We start from the raw sequence: 21,161 nt of genomic DNA on the forward strand, positions 1-21,161 counted from the left end.
GAGCTAGTTCCAGGACAGGCACCAAAGCTACAGAGAAACCTTGTCTTGAAAAAAACAAAGCAAAACAAAAACAAATAAATAAAAAGATTACTAACCACAAATAATTTTGGTGGTAAATTTAAAACACTTGACATAAAGCACTTACTGACTGAGAGTCGTGGCAAGTTAGCAGCCTGCATAATAAAGTTGATGGCGTGGCTCTTTCCACGAGTGTCTCTTACACGCTGCTTGTTATTACAGTCTGTGCAGTAGAAGAAGTAGACTAAACTTGGGTTTAAATAAGGTAGTATTCTTTAGGAAATTTTTACTTTGTTATAAACTATCTTAGATTGGTTTAGGAAGATTTATTTTGAAAAACAATTCAAATACTGAGAGTTAATGTAACTGACTAATTTTGACTCTTAGAATTGTTAAATGTGATATGGAAAATGCTAGAAAGAAATTTGAAATTTCCTTTATGTGGTTGCCAGGAATCGAACTTCTGACCTTTGGAAAGGCAGCCAATGCTCTTAACCACTGAGCTATCTCTCCAGCTCTAGAAATTTGAAATTTCATTGACTTAGAGGGTGGTTGGTTTTGGTATACTGACAGCAAAGGGGAGATTGCAGTTTCTTTTGCTATCAGTAAATATTGTTGTGTTCCTGTGAAGGGAGGTGCTTTGCATACACTTACAGGGGTGACAGTAGTGTACTGTATGTATAACATCAAATATTTTTCCCCAGAGAAAAGCGAGATGAAAATTTTAAGAAAAACTTCAAGAGATATGGATCAATAAAAGAAGTTCCTTGAAACCAGGCAAGAGGAGCTGTTAGAAGGGCAGAAGTGAAGCAGACGGGGATTAACAGGCATACTGTCTGTCCTCCCTCCAGTCTCTTGAGTTAGGATCTTGCTCTGTAGCCTAGGCTATACTCATTCTGTAGCCCAGCCTAGCCTTCATTCTAGAACCCTCCTGCCTCAACTCCCCAGGCTTCTAAGAAGCTGCAATTACAGGCCTATGCCAGTAGGCCCTGCAAAGTGAATAGTGATTGATTAATGATTGATTGATTACAGACCTATACTACCATACCCCACAAAATGAATATTGATGAATGGATAGACTTTTTTATAGTTTTTAACTTAATTAAATTTAATGAGTGTGTACACGCATGTGACTTGTGCAAGCGCCTATGGAGACTAGAGGCATTGGGTCTTCTGGAGCTGGAGTTACAGGCATTTGTAAGTTGCCTGATATAGATGCTGGGAACTAAACTTAGGTCCTCTGGAAGAGCAGCAAGTGCTTTTAACCCCTGAACCATCTCTCTAACCCTTACCAGGCTTTTTAAAAGTTCATTTTGTATAATCACAAAAGATGAAGCTATTTTTAAAATGTATGTTGAGATATGAAGTGAGGCCAAGGATGACTGCATCAGAATCTCTTCTCGTGCAGCTTCTAAGATTTTGGCATGACAAATTTTTAGTAGACCTGAGAACCTGTGTTATTTTAATAAGCACGTCAAACAGTTCTGGTCTGTATCAGTAAGGACCATTTCCTAAGCTGGGTGTGGTTATGCGAACTATGTAGTCCTTAGGCTGAAGCAGAAGGATCACTTAAGCTCAGGCATTTGGGCTTCTGGGTTACATAGCATGACTCACCTCAAAACAAAATAGGTGTTTGACATGCTACCACACACCTTTAATCCCAGCACTTCGGAGGCAGAGGCAAGCGGGTCTCTGAGTTTGAAGCCAGCCTGGTTTACATAGTGAGTTCGAGGACAGTTAGGTTTACATACTTACACACTATGTCTCAAAATAAACAAAATAAATTTCTAGAACACATTTACTAAAGGGCCAAATAATGTAGTTGAAACTTCTCATGCCAAGATATAAGATGAAAAGCATTACTGTACTAGTCATACCTAAGTATTATAAGAGAATACAAGTTTCTGCAAACTTCCGTAGCAGTACAATTCAAAATGCAATAAAATTATGTATAGCTTTTTGTAAGAGTGGCTTTACTGACCAGAAGAATCAAGTTATTTTTGCCTGTTTAGGCTCAATGCTTACTGTTACCTTCAAAATCCGTTGTAAATATTCACCCATTAATGATGATGTGTAATAATATTTTACACATCTGATCCTTGAAAATGTCTTTGGTTAGGGAGGTAGCTCAGTATTTACCTAGCATGTGTGAGGACCTACTCTCCATCCTCAGAGCAGCAAAGTGCAGATAGACATTGCCACATGAGCATGCAATCTCATTGAGTGCGGTTAATTCTTCAAAAAAAAATTTGCAGGTTTTTCCCACTGAGCTTCCTAGCGTGCTGTCATTGCATGCTAACCTCTTCTGCTAGAAGGCTGGGAGAAGCTTTAGTTTGCAGTTAAATGGATTTTGTGCCTGTATTAGGATCTGAAGGATGCTTCAGGAATTGAAGTTGGAGTTTGGAACTGGACATGCGTTGTAAATTTATGTGGAAATGGGGATTCACTTCCTTTTTACCACAGCAAGTGTATAGAAACACACGTTGCTAGAGATTCAGTCATAATGCCAGTTGTTGAGATGGATTTACCAGAGTATAAGCGTCTCCAAAATAGACTGTTTTGCCTTATAATTTTAGGTTGAACTCCTTCAAGAATAGAATGTATTCTTCCCAAAGCTAATTTCAAAAACCAGTGTTCAGCAGCCATGGTTAAGGGTAGTGTTTGTCTAGAAGAAGAAAGTCCATTTCATCCCCATGCTCAGAAAATTTAGTAAAATGTCTCCACTCTTGGGCCACTGAACTTGTAGTTTGGTCGTGAGCCTCACCTTTAGCGGCTGAGCCATCTCTCAGTCCACGGCACTGAACTTGCCAAGGGTGCATCAGAATACTCATTTCACCCTCCCTTCATCTTTTCTCTGTTAACACTGGGTCGCATTTTGTTCATTTTGGCCTCACACTTGCTATCAAGCAGAGGATGATCTTGAACTTTGGTTCTCCTGCCTCCTTCCAAGTGCTGAGGTTACAGGTGTGTGCCACTGCACCTTGGTGCTGAGGGTCAGACCCAGGGTTTCATGCATGCTAGGCAAAGTGTTCTACCAACTGAGCATGTTTCCAGAATACTGACTCTCTATTTCTGACAAAATTCCTGGATGTAGTAATGGCCAAGTTTGCAAGAGTAAATTAAATTCCTCGTTGGCACTGTTCGACTTAATGTGTTTCCCACAAGGTACCTGTTCACGAGGAATTCAGTGCCTAGCTCTTTTCATGGCTTTGTGTGTTTATCCCTCCACTCCCTTCCCTGCTCCACTCATACTTTCCCACCATCAGAGTCCAATGCATTTGCACTGATGTGGTGTTGTCTCAGTTCTTCGGCTACTTAAAACTTGACACAACTGACTGAGCACTATTGATAATAAATTCAGCAAGAATGGAGGAAAATTCTAGAAATCATTAGTCTGTTTGTTATTGCTGCTAATTTTGTTTTGAAACAGGGTCCTGCTCTGTAGCCCTGGCTGGCCTGGAACTTGATATGTATGTAGACCAGATTGGCCTCAAATTCACAGAGATCCACCTAGTGTTTAGGTTATTCCTACTGTGCTCACCCTTGAGTTCTCACTGAAAGGCTAAGTCTGTCATCTTTGGACATGCTTGTTTGGCTGCTGCGATCAAACATGACTTAATCAGCTCTCCAGCAGTAAATGACACTCCTTGCTTGGATAACAGTGAACCACATGGAAACTTTGGAAATAGATGGAGATGTTTAGTCTGTAAGTGCTGACCCACACCGTATTCTTATAGTTAGCTACAGTGGCATTACATAGTAAACACGGTGCTTCACCATCTAGCGCAATCACTATGCAAGTACTGATGTTGTGGTGCATATTAAAAGCCTGGCATTCAAAATCCTCTTTTGTCTTTTTATTGTGCATATGGACTTGTCAGTGTAGCGGGCGGAGGGGCGTGGAGTACCATGGCAGTACTGGTGCTGTTTGAAGCATCCTCATCTTAAAACTTGCTCACCATCACCCTCAGTGCCCTGTGCAGTGGTACAAAAAGAGGAGAGTGTGCGTGGGCTTCCTCTGTTGCCCCCCTCTGTTGCAGGGTGTGGAAGCAGAGATGAGTGTGGCTGTGCACCAATATAGTTTTATTTTTAGACTCTAAAATTTGATTTCACACCATTTCACATGTTAAAAATACTCTTCATGTTTTTCCCAATCATTGAGAAATGAGCCTTAAAACAAGCAGTGGGCTGGATTTGGCCTGAGGAGTACTGTCGTTTGTGGGTAGACAGCTGATCTTCAGTCTGGATAAATAAAAATGATCCAGTGGTTCTCGATCGTGGCTGAAGTTGCAGATTCTTTCCAGTATCACTCTACAGACAGTCTTTGTTAAAGGCATTACTACATACTCGCCAATTTCATTCTAGAGTAAAATATTTGTGTCTGCATCATGTGGAACACACAGAGCTGGAAGAGGGCATTGGATTCCCTGAAGCTAGAATTATAGATGTGAGCCAGCTGACTTGGGTTCTGGGATCTGAACTTGGGTCCCTGGAAAAGCAACAAGTGCTCTGAACCACTGAACCCTTGCTAAGGCTTTTAAACCTCTGCTTCTTAACTACCTCAAATAAAGTTGTCTTTTCCCTGTTGGCATAAAGCTATCCGTAGTTTTGATTGTTTTCCCTCAAAGATTAGGTGATTTCTTCTTGTATATTCTTGGACTATCCAGCTGAAATGTGATATTCTTCAGAAAGGAACACACAGTCTTTGGCTAGTTCAGGTTGTAGAAGGGCACTTGGAATTAGCATCTGGGGCAGTAGGTGTCAAGTGTACTGGGTCTCTCAGTCTATTTGCTTTTAGAAATTACTTTCTAGCATAGGTTCTCAGCTTTTGGATTAACTTCTGGCCCATGTCTTTACAAAGAAAGTACAAATGATTATAACAAATTATTATAACAAATGATTCTTGGGAATGAGGGACAATGTAGCTATCTGTTTCTAGCTTAGCTACAACTTGAAGGTTTGTAGAGTCTCTCGGGTGATGTGCATTGACTTTGCCAACCGGATGTTTGAGGCTAGAATCAGGTCTACAGGCTACAGAGCCGTTGTTTACACATTTACATGGATCCTGAATGTCCATAGCCAAGAAGTTACCTCCCCGCTTTGCAGAGGAAAAAGAATCAGAAGTGACACTATGAGGTTTTAAGTCTGAACCAGGAAATAGATTTTTTTGTGAAATTTGATTTTAAATTTCTTTTGGTAGTAGAGACTGGACCAAGAAAAGCTAACTCAATTTCAAGTTAGGATCAACAAGTCTTAACTTTATAGTGTTCCTTATGCACCCCATGAAGTCCTCTATTGTATTTGTGGAGAGACTAAGCAGCATGACTTGGATAATGAGACAACAAAAGCAAAATTCAGGTTAATAACATGACCTATACTGAAAAGAGAGCCCAACTTTGTTTTGTGACTGGTCTCATTCTTTCTGTGACTACCCTGGTACTCTGCGTAGATCAGGCTGGTCTTGCACTTAGAGATATCTCCCTGCTTCTGTTTGTTTATTACTTCTTTCTGTTTGTTTTTTGTTTCGTTCTGTTTTTTGAGACAGGGTTTCTTCTTGTAGCCCTGGCTGTCCTGGGACTTGATCTGTAGACCAAGCTAGCCTTGAACTCACAGAGATCCTTCAGCTTCTGCCTCCCAAGTGCTGGGATTAAAGGTGTGTGCCATCATGGTCCAACATGAGAATCTAACTTTAAGTCAGTGTACTTTGTACAGTGAAGAATTGATTATTGAGCCACTGAATTCTGTCCACTGTTGGTAATAGGGACCTAGGAAAGTTTGGAAACTTGGTCAAATTACTCACTCAGGGTTAAAGAAAGAACTCCAATTCCCTTCCTTTTCTTCACACCAGCACTAGTAAACTAGAAGACATGAGTACTGAAATTGTTAAGAAAAAGTTAGTTAGGGAGCCTTCTCCCAGCCCTTCCTCCTTGGTTCGCACATGCTCTTGAAGGTGAAGATGTCAGGCAGCCAGCATTGGACACAAACAACAGGGACCATCAGAAGCCTGGGGCCCCCAGAACAGAAACCCTGCTGTGTGTTCATAGCCTTCAGGGGTACACTGTAGATTATAAACAGTTTGTGCTTTTTTAGTTTTGTTTGTTTGCTTGTTTATTTGTTTTTGAGATTGTAAGAAGAGTTTTCTCCATGGTTTTACTTCTCTTCGATGCATTTAAAAGCTACTGGTTTTTAGAACTCAGGAGGTGTCAACAGGAGTATCTTGAATTCAAAGTCAGCATAGGCAAGACCTTGTTAAGAAAGAGTGTGTGGGGGGAGACCAGATTGCCCCGCCTCTCCAGCCCCAACATAACTTTTTTGATTGGAGACAGTTTTAGCCAAGATGTGTTTTCCACGGAAATAACGTAGAATGTATTATGTTGAGTAGATATGGCTAAGATGGGAAAGAAGGCAAGACGGGAATAGTTGAAGTCCATCATATGCTTAAATGTAGGGAGTGTAAATTATTTTAATTTCAAAGCCCCGCATGCACTCTCATTTAGTGTCTGTGGAAGCCAAGGTTTGATAGCAATTGCACCATGACGTTTTTCTTTTTCCTTCATTCTGAGACAGGATGTCACTATATGGCCCTGACCTGTTTGTCTGTAGTACATGCCTTTACCGTGATCGTTACCACTTACTTCGTTTTCATGAAATTTTGAATTTCTAGTAAGTTACGAACTAATCTGAGCCCACAAGATTTCAGGTGAATCCCTTCAGTCAGGTGTGGGAAGCATTCTGCTGAAGTCCTAGCACTGAGAGACAGGCACAAAGGTGGTGAAAAGTGTGTAGTAGCTTTGGTTTTAGGATGTGCCTTTATTGGGGCTAGACAGATGTCTCCTAGGTTAAGAGCCTGGTGCTCTTGCAGAGGACACCCATGTGGTCAGTTTCCCGCACTCACATGGTAGTTTACAACCATGTAGAATTCCAGTTCCAGGGCATCTGACATGTCTGGCTTCTGTGGGTACCACAGGCACATGGTACACTAACATACATGCAGATAAACACTTGTACACATAAAAGTAAATCTTTTTTAAGATTATTTTTAATTATGTATGTGTGTGTATATGTGCAACAAGTGCAGGTGCCCACAGAGGCTAGAAGAGGGTGTCCGATCCCCTGAAGTCACAGGTGTAGTCACAGGTGATTGTGAGTACAGGTAAGTGGCTGTTGACTGCTGGGAAGCAAATATAGGGCCTTGAGAAGAGTAGTATGCACTCTGAACTGTTTGCCATGATTTCTTCTTCTTTCCTCCACCCTCCTTTTTTTCTCCTTTTTCCTCCTATTCTCTCTTCCTGCTCTGAGTCTTACTGGATATCCTAAGCTTACTTGGAATTTACCCTGTAAGGAAAACTGGCCGTGAACTCATAGCATTCCCCCAGCTTCAGCCTTTCTAGATTATAGACTATACTTACCTACAATGCTGCAGTTCCCTTTACCCATATTTTAAAGAGTTAATATGCAGCTGAGCTAAGTCTTACAGCTCTTTGAATCAACATGTGCTGCTGTAGAATTAAGATCTTTTTAATAATAGCAAGGTAAGTTCAAGCACATACGAACAATGGGGATGGGTTTTTTTCCTGAAACGTTTGTATAGTTTAGCCGTGCATGATAAAGGACTAAAGACCCTGACATAATCACAGGTTGGACTTTGCCACTATGTGAGTATTGTGCCACATTCGCAGGAACAAAAGTTAAAGAACGCCTTGCAGGTCAAGGTTGTAGGCTTTGACTTTATGATCTACTACTTCAGTTTAGCATTTACTACCACAAGTATTTCATACGTGGCGGTGATCTCAAATATTTATATTTGATAACACAATATTTTAGGTTTAAGTATACCTAGATTCATTACATTTCTTTCCTAATTCTGTGCAGAAAAGTAATGTTCCAAATTTTATTGTTGTAATTGGCGCTGAATCAATGACATTTATTTATTCGTTTTGGAGTGGTGTTTGAGACAGGGTCTCAGGTATTCTGGGCTTGCATCAAACTGGCTCTAAAGCTGTTGCTATTGTGAACTCCTGATCTCTGATGTGGGCCATCACTCCTAGCTTAAATGTCCTTTGGTGTGCATCCTTTGTTCATGCTGAGTAAGTTCTTGGGGCAGACCAAAGGCCATTAGAGATTTTATGGGGCGTAGTGTTCCTGACTTTAAGAGTTTTGTGTGTGTTTGTAATGCCGCTGGGATGTGTACTGTTTTCTGTAAACCTCAAACAATAGGGTGGTGTAAGTATTTACTTGTAAGGGAAGGAAGGATGCTGCTTCAGATAGTACTCATGTACTCATGGTGAGAGCGTTCTGACTTTCATGTATCTTACCTTTGTAAAATTACTAGTCTTAATGCTTTTTATGTAGTTGAAGTTTTACTGTCGACTTGTACATGGGTTTCTTTCCTTTTATTGTTGTTGTTCTTTGAGGCAAGGCTCACATAATCCAGACTGACCCTGAACTGGTCCTCAGGCTGCACCTCCATTTCCCAAGTGCCAGGATCCCAGGCTGTGCCACCAGTCCGCTTCTTTTATCTTTGTCTAGAGCCGGGCGGTGGTGGCGCACATCTTTAATCCCAGCACTCGGGAGGCAGAGGCAGGCAGATCTCTGTGAGTTCGAGGCCAGCCTGGTCTACAAGAGCTAGTTCCAGGACAGGAACCAAAAAGCTACGGAGAAACCCTGTCTCGAAAATCAAAAAAAAAAAAAAAATGTTTATCTTTGTCTAGATTCTCTATTAAAGAATGAACTCAGTGTTTCCCCTGTATGGGAAGGAGGAACCAGGAGAGCTTAGCAGTTAAAAATGTTTAACTCTGTCGAAAGGATCACTGTGGATATAATTGGAAAGGTACCGAAAGCTGTGTATTCAAAGTTGGTATTGAAATGGCCACACAGTAGCTCATTCCTTTAATGTCAGCACCTAGGAGGTCTCAAAGTCCTGCTGTAAGTTCAAAGCCAATTCTGGTTATTCACTGGAACTCTGCCTCGAAAGAAAGAAAGAAAGGGGAGGGGACGAGTATTAAAACTATTTGTTAAAAAGTGAGAAACCCTACCTCAAGAAGAAAAGGAGGGAAGGAAGGAAAGAAGGACTATTTGTTCAAAAGATAATATTTAGAAGTACTATGGTGGCACATGCCTTTAATCCCAGCATTCGGGAGGTAGAGGCAGGTGGATCTCTATGAGTTTGAGACCATCCTGGTCTACAGAGCAGTCAAGGCTACACAGAGAAACCCTATAGAGAGATGATGGTTCAGCAGTTCAGTGTTCTCACGGCACAGTCCCGAGGACCAGTGTGTAGCAGCACCCATGCAACAAGGGTTCCCATCTCTGAGTTGGGCAGACAAGAGGATCTCTGGGGCTTGCTGGCTTCCAGGCTAGCTTAGAAAAGGCAAGCCTCGGGTTCAGGGAGAGACCCTACTCAAAAAGGACTAGACAGAGTGGTAGAGGACACCAGCACCCTCTTCTCACTTTCTGTGCAGGTGCGCACAGGCATAAACACCTTTACACACATGCAAATACAATCACGTTAGTGCATGCATGTATATATATATGTGTATGTGTGCATGTGTTGTGTGTGTGGGTGTGCTATGTACGTGTGTGTTGTATATTGTGTGTGGGTGTGCTATGTACGTATGTATTGTATATTATGTGTGTGGGTGTGCTATGTACGTATGTATTGTATATTATATGTGTGGGGGTGCTATGTACGTGTGTATTGTATATTATGTGTGTGGGTGTGCTATGTACATATGTATTGTATATTATGTGTGTGGGTGTGCTATGTACGTGTGTGTTGTATATTTTGTGTGTGGGTGTGCTATGTACGTGTGTGTTGTATATTATGTGTGTGGGTGTGCTATGTACGTGTGTATTGTTTATTATGTGTGTGGGTGTGCTATGTACGTGTGTATTGTATATTATGTGTGGGGGTGCTTAGGTCCTACAGGTCAGGAGCCAGTGGCACAATCCTCGTTCTTTACTCTGAAGTGCCAGTTATAGCAACTTCATTTTACCCTTACCAGGTCCTTGAATACAAGTAGCTATGTGTTCCCATTTTGAAATAGAGAGGAGAAACAGTAAATGACAGTTACAAATGACACATCTGTATTTATGCTCAGTTCCCCATTTGTGTTCAGTTCAGCTGTAGAACTCTCCTTAAACTGAAAGGTACCTTCTGGAGGATTGTGTCTTGAAACAGATAATTCAGGCACCTCAACTGCTCCACCTTCCGTGATGTTTAGTTGCTTCACTGTGTGTTTTAGGGAGTGGAGGGGGTTCTAAATTTACAAACAACACAGGTTGCTTGAGGGGATGGATGCTACCCAGTTTGAAAAGGGAAAACTTGGGGCTGAAGAGATGGCTCAACACTGGCTGCTCTTCCAGTGGACCCCCTTCTGGCAGCTCACAACCATCTGTGCCTCAGGTAAAGAGCAGCAGATGAGTGTGGGAGCCTCAGTCCATATTGCTGTGTTCTTCATCAGCCTGTTTTTGTGTCCAGAAGTGTGTGTGGGCGTGACACACAGCCCCAAACCATAGCCGGTTTCCCTGGATGAAGACTGCCCTAGATTGGACAGTAAAATGGTTCCTTATGTTCAGTCTTCACCTTGAGTATCTTTCTGATGACTGTGTATTGAAACAGAGACTGGACGACTGTCTCAGAAACTGAAGGATGACTAGGCTTATTTTGAGCTGTTCCAGCCATCATTTTTCAGGCCATGCTGCTTTTGCCTAAAGTAATGGCTGGCATTTGGACACTTGGCTACCCCACTATCTCAAGGAAAGTAGCTGAAGTTTTTGTTGCTAGAAGTATAAAGCTTAAACTTCCAGCTAGTGTTCAAATATAGGAAACCCCGAATCTGCCCGACACTGGGAATGTGACAGCCTTCCACAGACTTGTGATAAGGTGGGCATACTTGTTGGCAAATATGGTTTTTAAATGCTGTATAATAAAACATGCCAGTGTTTGAAAGCTTTGTATAACTCAGTTATCTGCTGTGTTCCCATTGTCCAGTGTCAGGTACTACTAACCTGTGGCCAGATGACGACCCATTCATAATGCAGGGCAGACAGAGCCCTCAGTGTAGTGGGACCTGAGAAGGAAACTCTTTTCTAGGCCCACAGGGACCCAGCCTTCGGGAAACTAGGCCTACCAAATTTGGTGTCATGACAAAAATCTCTACAGTGACCTGGAAACTTTTGCAGTGACAACTTTTGCAATGCAGACATTGTTTCCCTTTATTTCGGTCAAGCTAACCTATTGTCACAGGTCAAGTGCAGGAGCAAATGTCTTGTTGTCATCCCTTAAACCATAACAAGTGTAGGTGCCTGTTGTGGGCTTCTGGTTGGCTGTTTGTATATTTGTTTAATGTAGTGCTGAGGACTGACCCAGGGCCTAGAAGTGCTTTAAAGTTAGTATTTGTCAAAGTAGTTTCTTTGTTTCCTGATTGCTTTCTTCTTTTTTTCTTTTCTTTCTTTTTTTTCTTTTTTTCTTTTTTTTCTTTTCGAGACAAAAGTCTCCCTTATGTATCCTGACCTGGCCTTACACTTGGTAGTCCTGCTTCAGCTTTCCTGAATGTGACTGAGCAAAGTATGCTTGGACCAAGTGTAGGGCCGGAGCGCAGCATAAACTGTAGCATCTAGCCCTTGTAACTTTGTTTTCTTCTTGTTTTCAGGGTGAGTCTGTGAAGTATTTCCTGGATAACTTGGATAAACTTGGAGTACCAGTAAGTTTCGAAACAATGGTTCTGGTCATTGATACTTGGAAGCAGTTATCAGGGTAGCATTTTCTTTTTTTTAATTTGGGGGCAGCTTGTTAGGAAAGTTAGAGAAAATGCTAAGCAGCCTGCCTTTTCCGTTACTTCTGGTGGCAGTGGCCAGATTCATGCTCTTTAAGAAGCTTCGTAGCTACAAACACTGACAGTTTTCCTCATTTTTCAACATGAAAGAAATTTGTGTTTGAAAATGAGATTACACATCATCTATTATTTTCCAATATTGTTGGGGTTTCTGTATCAGAAATAGAGCAGGACTCCTTTGTATTAGAGTCAGGGAAATAGGGCTTTTCCTCAAGGTCTGTTGAAGAAACTAAGGGAAGAGAGTCACCCTTGGAAGGAGCTTGTTATCTTCCCAGTGTTTACTCCAGAGTCTGACTCAGCTGGGCTGAGGCCTGCTCATGGCTTTCCTGTACCCATGGCAGGCAGGAGCTCCACTGTCTGCTCTCTGCATTGGCGAATATCCAAGAGTCGTTGGAAGTAAGGTTTTCACTGCTTAGAGCTGTTGCCCGAGAGGTAATTTGTTAGTCACAGAATCTAGTGCAGCTGCCTTTGCCTCCTCTTTGATTTCTGTTGTGAGAGCTTCTGGGCGCTGAGGCCTCAGTATTAGCATGCTGATGAAAAACCCAGAACTAGTCTGCTGCGGGTAGGAGAGTCGCATGCTATGTACTTGGGGCACCAGGACCTGTACTTTTTTCCCCAGCAGGTTCATGTTCACATTTTCCTTATGTTTTTCCTATTGAATTTGCCTGCTGGGTGTGATGTGATGGCACACATCTGCAATTCTAACATTCAGAGGGCTGGGACAGAAGATCATAAGTTTAAGGCCAACCTGTTTTAAAAAGCAAAACTAAGTTTTAATTGCATTTGTTTGCCTTTAAAGGAGTATTTTTTTACTTGCTTTCCCGCATAGATATAAGAATCTCCCAGGACTTGGGTTCTTTCTAACTTACTTTGTGCACACAATGCCTGTAAGTGGAGGAAAGCACTAGGGGATAATGTGTAGGTGGGGATATGGATGCACGTGTGCACACACGAGTAGAGGTGCCTGCTTTTGAGGTTGTGTGTCTTCTGGCTTTTTGAGACAAGGTCTCTTCCTGGTACCCTCCTGTCCCCACCTCTCCAGCTCTGGGATGTAAGTGGGGCTCTGCTAACACCCACCATTTTGATGTGGGTGCTGGGGATCCAAACTCAGGACCTCAGGCCTATGCTGCATGCATACACTTCACTGAATGAGTTTACCTCCTCCGCCCTAAACATTTTTTTTAAATGTATTTATTTTTATTTTTTGTGTATAAGTGCTTGTCTATATGTGTATATGTGCACCACTGTGTTTACCTGGTGCCCCAGGAGCCCAGACAAAGATGGTGGTTTTCTTGGAACTGGAGTTACCTCTGCCATGTGGATCCTGGGAACTAAACCCATGTCCTGTTCAAGACCAGCTTTCATTACACAGCCCTGGAACCTGCTTTGTAGACCAGGCTAGCCTTGAACTCACTGAGATCTGCCTGTGTCTGCCTTCCACCGGAATTAAAGGCATGCACTATCATGTCTGGCTAATGATTTTCTTTTAAAGAGTGCTTTCTTACAGTTTAAACAGAGCTAATTTGATCTGCTTTTCTGTTTTCAGTTAGGTTTTTCTCTAAGCACACCATTTATATACATCTTTTCATTGTTGCTGGGGTTGTATTTTGAGGCAAGGTCTCTTGTAGCTCAGGCTAGAATTGAACTTACTGTGTAGTCAGAGACGACCTTGAATTCCTCCTGACTTCACCTCAGTGCTGGCACAGCAGGCTTCGTTTCCACAGCTGTCATCCTTTTCCTGTCTGTATTAGTTAGCCCTTGTTTCTTTGTTGTATATATCACAGTTGATAGTTACTTTGTCTTTTACCCATTCTTTCATCAGGACCCGACTTCCATCTTTATAGTAAGAGTTAAGTCCCTGGTGCCTAGTGACAGTGCCTGGCTCAAAGTACGCAGTCAACAAATAGCTTATAAATAAATAGTCTAGCCAGTCCCAGCCATTTATAGTAGGTGCTTAAACTGCTGAACTGAGAAGAGTTCTGAAGCCCAGAGAGCGCGGAGGAGAGCTGTGTGGTCAGCGCATTGTTGGGAAGGGGAGGAGAGTAAAGCTGGCCGTGCTGTGTTGCTCACCCGTCCTGTGAACTTAGGACAAGTCACAGAATGCCGTTCGCTTCTCTCCTGTTAAAGCTACAGAGACCCTACTATGTGTTGAGCCCTGGGAAAGACATAAAATGCAGACAGCTTGTAAAGTCAGTTTTCCATCCTACCTTGACTTTTAAAATATTTTGCCCATGAAGCTAAGTATTAAAACTGCTCCTCTTTGAGTTTTGCCAAAGAGCCATGGGACTTGTGGAAAAGTACTAGCCTGAGAAAGAAGAACAGTCAGGGCATGTAAGGAAATGTGCCACTGGCGTGCAGTTACTCTCCTGCAACTAGCAGCTGCCTTTGTTCAAGAGCTTGTTTCCGTGCTCACAAGGTCTGGAAAGCCCAACATGGTGGTAGGATCTGCAGTCTTAGAACGTGTAGACTAAGGCAGAAGAGTTGTCAACAAATTCCAGGTCATCCAGGACAGCATAGCAATACTCCGCCTTAAACATGAGAGCGTGCACACGCGCCTGTGCAGGCACATACTCACACACTCGCATGTGCATAAATGTGTGATCCTAGCACTGAGGAGACAGAGGCAAGAGGATCATCACGAATACAGGTCAGCCCAGTCGTCGTGGCAGTAGCCACATGAAGGGTTTGGGAAGAGCTAACCTTGACAGTGATGCTCTTCCAAGACAAGTGTGCAGGTGTGTATGTCCTGTTCCTCAGCAGAGGTACTGGTGCTCAGACCCAAATAATAACACAGAAACTATTTTAATTACAACGCTGTTTGGCCAATAGCTAAGGCATATTTCTAGCTAACTCTTATATTTTAAATTAACCCATTCCTATTATTTTGTATTTCACCACGAGGCTCATGGTTTACCAGTAAGGTTCCAGGGCATCTGTTTCCTTCAGCAGCTATGTGGCTTCTCCTTGACTCTGCTTACTCTCTCTATATATCTTTTCTAGCCTAGTTATATAGTCTTCCCTGATATAGACTGAAGCAGCTTCTTTAGTAACCAGTGGTAATAAAACATATTCATAGCATACAGAGGGGAATCCCACATCAAGTGAGTAAGAGCTGTTTGAACCGTTGCCTGGAAACAGACTAGCCTATGGTCCAGAATGCGCACTGTTAGTCACTTGTGCTAGGTTAAAGGTTTTTCAGACGTATGACAGTATGGGACTTATTCACCACCATGAAGGAGGTGTGTACAATGAAGAAGCTTTATAACAAATTAGAGAGTAGGTCAGAACCAAGCATGGAAAGTGAGCCTCATGAATTATATTCTCAGATCCTCCTGTTTTTAGAGGGGCGAGGAACAGCATGGAGAAGTGTGGGCATTGAAATTATTCTGGCCTGACCTAGGAGTGGGTACTAGTGGCAGTGCAGGAGGGTGAGGTCAGCTGGGAGTTCCACCTACATGTGAGGTGTGCGCCAGTGGTGGTGCCTCACACCTGCAATCTAGCACCTGGGAGGCTGAGACAGGAGGATTGAAGGATCTCAAGCTAGAGGCCAGCTTGGGCTACTAGTAAGACCTTGTCTTTTTTTTTTTAATTATTTAATTTACACATCTATTATTGCTACTTGTGGACTCCTAAGTATAAACCCTTTTCTCTTCCAGGATTACATTCCATCACAGCAAGATATTCTGCTTGCCAGGAGACCCACCAAAGGCATCCATGAGTACGACTTTGAAATTAAAAATGTTCCTTTCAAAATGGTTGATGTAGGCGGCCAGAGATCAGAACGGAAACGTTGGTTTGAATGCTTTGACAGTGTGACATCAATACTATTCCTTGTGTCTTCAAGTGAATTTGACCAGGTGCTTATGGAGGATCGCCTGACCAATCGCCTTACAGAATCTCTGAACATCTTTGAAACAATTGTCAATAACCGGGTTTTCAGCAATGTCTCTATAATTCTCTTCCTAAACAAGACAGACTTGCTTGAAGAGAAAGTACAAGTTGTGAGCATCAAAGACTACTTCTTAGACTTTGAAGGGGACCCACACTGCTTAAGAGACGTCCAAAAGTTTCTGGTGGAATGCTTCCGGGGCAAACGCCGGGACCAGCAGCAGAGGCCACTGTACCACCACTTCACCACCGCCATCAACACGGAGAACATCCGCCTTGTGTTCCGGGACGTGAAGGACACAATCCTCCACGACAACCTCAAACAGCTCATGCTCCAGTGATGACAAGACTTGCTATTTTAATACCTTGTTGTGGTTTTGATTGTTTCTGTTTGTCTTGTTTTTGTTTTTTAAATAGCAGTTTACAACAGCGATTAGAAAAGTCTCAGTTCTGTGTCTAACTTCTTAGAGACCTTATCCTTGTCCTTCTGCGGCCTTCAGTGTGGGGCTGAAAGCTGCCCAGTTAACAACACATTGCCAATATCTGCTGGAATCCAGGCTTTGATTGCTTCCACCGCGGCTTCCATTCAAGTCCAGGTGTAACTTCCTGATCAGCCTCACACTAGGTGAATTTCAGGTTTGAATTCTTCTGCTTGCAAGCTGAGTTTTCCTGCAGTGCCAAGAGGAGGCCGCATCCTGACTCTTTGTAGGGAGGAGGCTAGGAATGCTCAGCTCTAAGATGAGACCCGAGAGAGAGAGTGCCTTACACAGTGTGAAGGGGCTATTAGAGGAAGTTCAGTCTAGGGCCCAGCAGCCTAGGTCTTCGGAGGCTGAACTGCGCTGTGTCGCACTTGCTTGCACACGCAGCGGTAGTCTTCTCAGTGTCTGTAGCTTCTGAAGGTGATGTCTTAGTGTTTGAGTTTACAGTGTGGAATTCGGTCTGATGCTGGTGCGCTCACAAATGGTACATGGACTACATTGATCCAAAATAACCAGTGGCGTGCAGTTTGCCTTTTCCATATTTAAGTAGCAGTAACTTAATATGCTGTGTTAGAAACATTTTTGCCATAACAGCAACTAGAAAGGGCATGCACCATAGCTGTTCCAGAGTGCCATGTGTCTGTCTCAATTGGTTTCGTGCCTTGCTGGAGGAAAACTCTGTTGGGTCTTCTTTCTTTTGCCCTCCTGTCTCAGTCTCAGCAGCTCTAACTGTGGTGTTTTGGGGGTTCTTTGTCACCAAGAGCTTGGTGGGCAGTATTTTCCTGTGAAATAGGCAAGAAGTCATCCTGAGTATCCCGGTCATGCTTAGTGTCCCTGTGGACACAGTTTGTGTGTGTTGGTGCTGCTGTTGTGTAGGAGATGACAACCTTGTTGAGATACAATTGAATGTCTTAAGAATGCATCTAAGGACAAGTGATTCTTTTGGTCCATATTCAGGAGGTTTGCCTTTCACACACACACATGCGCGCACACACACAAACACAAGCACTGCTAAGTTAAACCATGCCCATAAAGTAGCTTTGTGATTAGAGATACCCGTAGTGACTGGCATACGAAAGCATTTGTCATGTTCCAGCTGGCCTGTGGAGTTTTCATAGCCTGAGCACACCCCTGCTTTCCCTGGAGAATGCATGAGGACTGTGGTGCCTGTCGTGTTACTGTGTGACTCTTCTTGGGCAAGAAATCGGGCCCTGAAAGACTGGTCAACTTGGTGGCTCGCAGGCAGTGGTGTTCCTTAGTCCTTGATGGCCGGTGTGAGAACTGGGCCTCTTAGTGTCCTAATGAGGGATGTCTTCTCGACAGACCTGACTTGTCTTGGATTTGAACTCTTGCTGTCTTTTTATTTATAAATTCCAGTGTTTCCTTGCCTCTGGTAATACATGAGCTTAAGACATGTAGTCCAATATCACAGTGCAGGTGTTGGTAGCATAATTTATGTGTATTTGAAATGTTCTACATCTAGTCCTTTTTGCCAAAAAGAATGTCTTGTTTAAGTGTATAGGGTTAGCGTAACTCCAGTGCTGATGGACATTTGAACACGTGCACAGTAACACTTGTTTTGTGTTAATTTAGCAAGTATTGCTGTACATTGGCCACAACTAACTGCAGTGAAGGTAGAAGTCAGTCCCTCCAGAAAGCAGTTATATCCAGTTACACCTGACTCTGGTGAGAACAGAAACCGTGCCTGTCAGAGCAGATCACCGACTTTCTCCATTGTGACTATTGCCAAGAAATGACAAGAGCACCCGGCTAAACACAGCATCCTTCTGGGCATCTGCACCTTCCTTCTGAAGCATGCAGACGCTCAGAACCAAATGCAGTCTAGGTACATTCTGAAGCAGTGGATGCTTACTTGCAGTTTATACCGGGTTGTTTAGAATTCAAAGAACTGCCAGGCTCAGCCAAAAAGTTCTGGTCCATGTTTGAAAGGAATCTTACAGCTGAAAGTCAGGTCCTTTTGTGAATTGAATTGTGTGACAAGGAAGGCAAAATTTAGCCAACAGAATCAAGAAGGCGCTCCACCCTCCCTGTGCTGACTCTGACTCCCCAGTCCCTAAAGTGACACTTGGAGTCGAAGCTCCATGGGGCATTGGACTTTGCATGTCTTGGGCAAGTGGATTGACCCGCGCCTAACTACCCCTTCCTGCAACGCACGATCACACAAGTGTCTTGGTTGACTTTGAAATTTTTTTACATTTTACAGAGTTGCCTTATAAATGAAAGACACCACAGATTTAACCTTAATTGTTTCTAACGGGGAAAGGGCTTCTTATCATCTTGAAGGTGCGTTTCTGCCACTTAAATATTCCTAATGTTGTGAAATGCTGCTTTCTGCCAAATGCTGTCTATATTAAATCGATGCCTCCATTTCAGTTTTTCTATCTGGAAAGGGTTTTGATAGCCAGAGGGCAGCTGCAGCCAAGCAAGCCAGGGCACCCTGAAGAGGAGCACATTTTCTCTCAGAGTGCCATGCTGGGCACTTGACACCCAGCGGGTCCCTGTGAGGCTCTCCAGCCCAGGCTCTCCAGGGAAATGCCTCCTCAGTTGGTGGCAGCCGTTGATTTAAAGTGAGAGAAAGTAGGACCACATTGGTGCCAGAAGTGACAAGTGTCGTCAGATGCAGCACAGCCTGTGCCCTCTAAGTGAACCAACCACCGTCCAGTGTAAGCCCAAATGCTGACGGGGTGTGTTCCTCAGCGTTGGTGTTCACATCCGGTTATGCCCCGTTTATATGAAGAATAAAATCTCCAAGTTATGTGGTTATATCCTGAAACTCAAGCTATTTGGAAATCCCTCAAATTGGTGCTTTCATTATTTAATGATACATTTAGGCAAAACCCAAACAAACCATTTGAAACGTTACTCTGGATCGCAGTTTGCAGTGATGTTCTGTTTCTTGTTTGAGGATTCCGAGTGTCAGTGTTAATCTGCATTTCCTGTATGAACTCATGCACCCTACCTGTAAAGCCCATCAAACCTTTGTAACAAATTCCCAAATAAACCTAGAGAAAGCCGCTCTGCTACCTTTTCGGTTCTTTTAATTTTATTAAGAGATGGAGAGTACGGTCTTGCAGGTCCTCTCATTTGGAAATAGGCCTTTGCTGTATCTTCCTGCGGTTTCAGCACATTGAATTCCACGAGCCCAGCGAGCCTGTGCTGTGCTGCTCGGGAGAAAGCACTTTCTCCTTTCTTTTCTTCCTTTAACGCTGGGATGGCTTTTCAGTCTAGAAAGCATGGGGCACATGATGCCCGTTTGCTTATGGTACGACGTTAGGACTTAGTCAGTTTCCACTAAAGATTGAATTCTGTGTTCAAACCTGATGGTGGCTTCTCAGATACCATCAGCTGGATACCGCTAGCCTCGCCTGGCAGGCGCTTGCCCGATTCATCAAAGCGGTGTGTGTCCACTATCATTTTTCACCCGCCTGAATGTATGAGCATTGAATTGACCTGTTCGTCCCTATATATAGCGTTCAGGTCTAACCATCCAGTTTTAAGTGCCAGGGAATGGCACAGAACATTGTTTTCCATTTGTTTGTATATCTGTGTGCTTTTGAGACAGGGTCCCCCTGTCTACTCTTCATCTTGAATTTGAGATCTCCTGACTCAGCCAAGAGCAGAGACTACCGCTTGCCTTTTCAAGACATCACATGTGCCTGTATCTTGTGGGCTGTCAAGAGATTTGTGACCTTTGCTGTGTTACGGTGATGAAACTCCAGATGGATTGAAGCCTGCCTGAATGCAGGAAGCATAAACTCCCAGTCTGTGACAATCACTGATCCTAAGAAACCACCTTTTTGCTATGTAATTCTGATCTTATTCACAGATACAGCACTGCTAAAGAGTGGCGATTTTGGCCCTAACCGTACCCGTTTGATGGTAGCAGGAGTGACGGGGAGGAAGGAGGCAATGTGTTCTGGTTGAGCACATACGGTGATGAAGCAGACTGTACTGTGTAACCTCTCTTTACCTCTTTCTTACTTGAAAGCAGAATCGCAAAATATTCTAGATGGCTTTTCTCTATTACGTGTGAGCTCGCTGGGCACACAAAGCCTTATCCGAAGCACTCAGTGCGTCCGTCGCAGATACTGCTCCTAACGAGACATGGTTTATTTTACCCTGAATAAAAGTATTTGTGGCTTAGTTTTTTTTTTTTTTTCTCTGTACATCTTTTTATAACTTTCCAGGAACTAAGCACATTATCTGATACTGTTGTAAATTTCTTTTGGCCAGTGCTTTGGTTCCAGAGTAGCAGTAAATTATTTCTACAGGAGGTCTGTGAGTGGAAGGAATGGTTTCTTTTTATAAAACGAGTTGCTATTCATTTAGGCTTTTTACTTTTGTACATATTTTGCAAAAATTTGTTTCCTTACTATTAATATTTGCTTTGTAAAAATTACTGACATTTAATAAACATTTATAAACGATTTGATAGCATGATGTTTTAACTCTGACACTCGAGTGAGCTTCACATTTGAAAGCAGAAGCTACCTGCTGAAGGTGTGGGGGATCTACCCTCCCTCTCCCCAGCTCTTCCTCTGCGGAAACAGGTGCTGGCTAAAGGTGGGAGACGCAGCCTTCATGGAGTTCCCAGGCCTCTACTATCGTGAAGCAGAAAGGGACACACCTGCACACACACACACACACACACACACACACACCGCTTCTCTCAGAGGCGGAGGCGCTGGGTCTCTGAAGGCTTCTCCGCCCCAGTCTTATCCAGTTACAGCAGGCTTACTCCTAAGCCTGCTGTCATCAAATTGGCATTTAAAAAGCAACACATCACTACTCATTTTTCTCCCTCCAGTAAACCTTATTTTCGGATACAGAGTGGAGGAGTGCGGTTAGGCGGTGGAGGGGTGGGTAGTAAGGTTTCCCAGCATCTCACGTGTCGCTGCTTCCCCAGTGAACACCAGGC

The 21,161-nt window shown here is 43.2% G+C and overlaps 1 protein-coding gene across 1 annotated transcript in view; it reads left to right on the forward strand.

The window, feature by feature from the left end:
• The window catches only part of Gna13 (G protein subunit alpha 13), a 38,275-nt gene extending 17,612 nt beyond the window's left edge, over positions 1–20,663 (forward strand). Inside the window, exons 3-4 of the mRNA XM_057775266.1 lie at positions 11,673–11,723; positions 15,512–20,663. Coding sequence (XP_057631249.1) covers positions 11,673–11,723; positions 15,512–16,084 — 624 coding nt within the window. The 3' untranslated portion in view covers positions 16,085–20,663. The remainder of the gene's footprint in view (positions 1–11,672; positions 11,724–15,511) is intronic.
• The last annotated feature ends 498 nt before the right edge of the window (positions 20,664–21,161 follow it).

The sequence above is a fragment of the Chionomys nivalis genome, chromosome 7 (genome assembly GCF_950005125.1).
Source record: "Chionomys nivalis chromosome 7, mChiNiv1.1, whole genome shotgun sequence".
Taxonomy (NCBI): Eukaryota; Metazoa; Chordata; class Mammalia; order Rodentia; family Cricetidae; genus Chionomys; species Chionomys nivalis.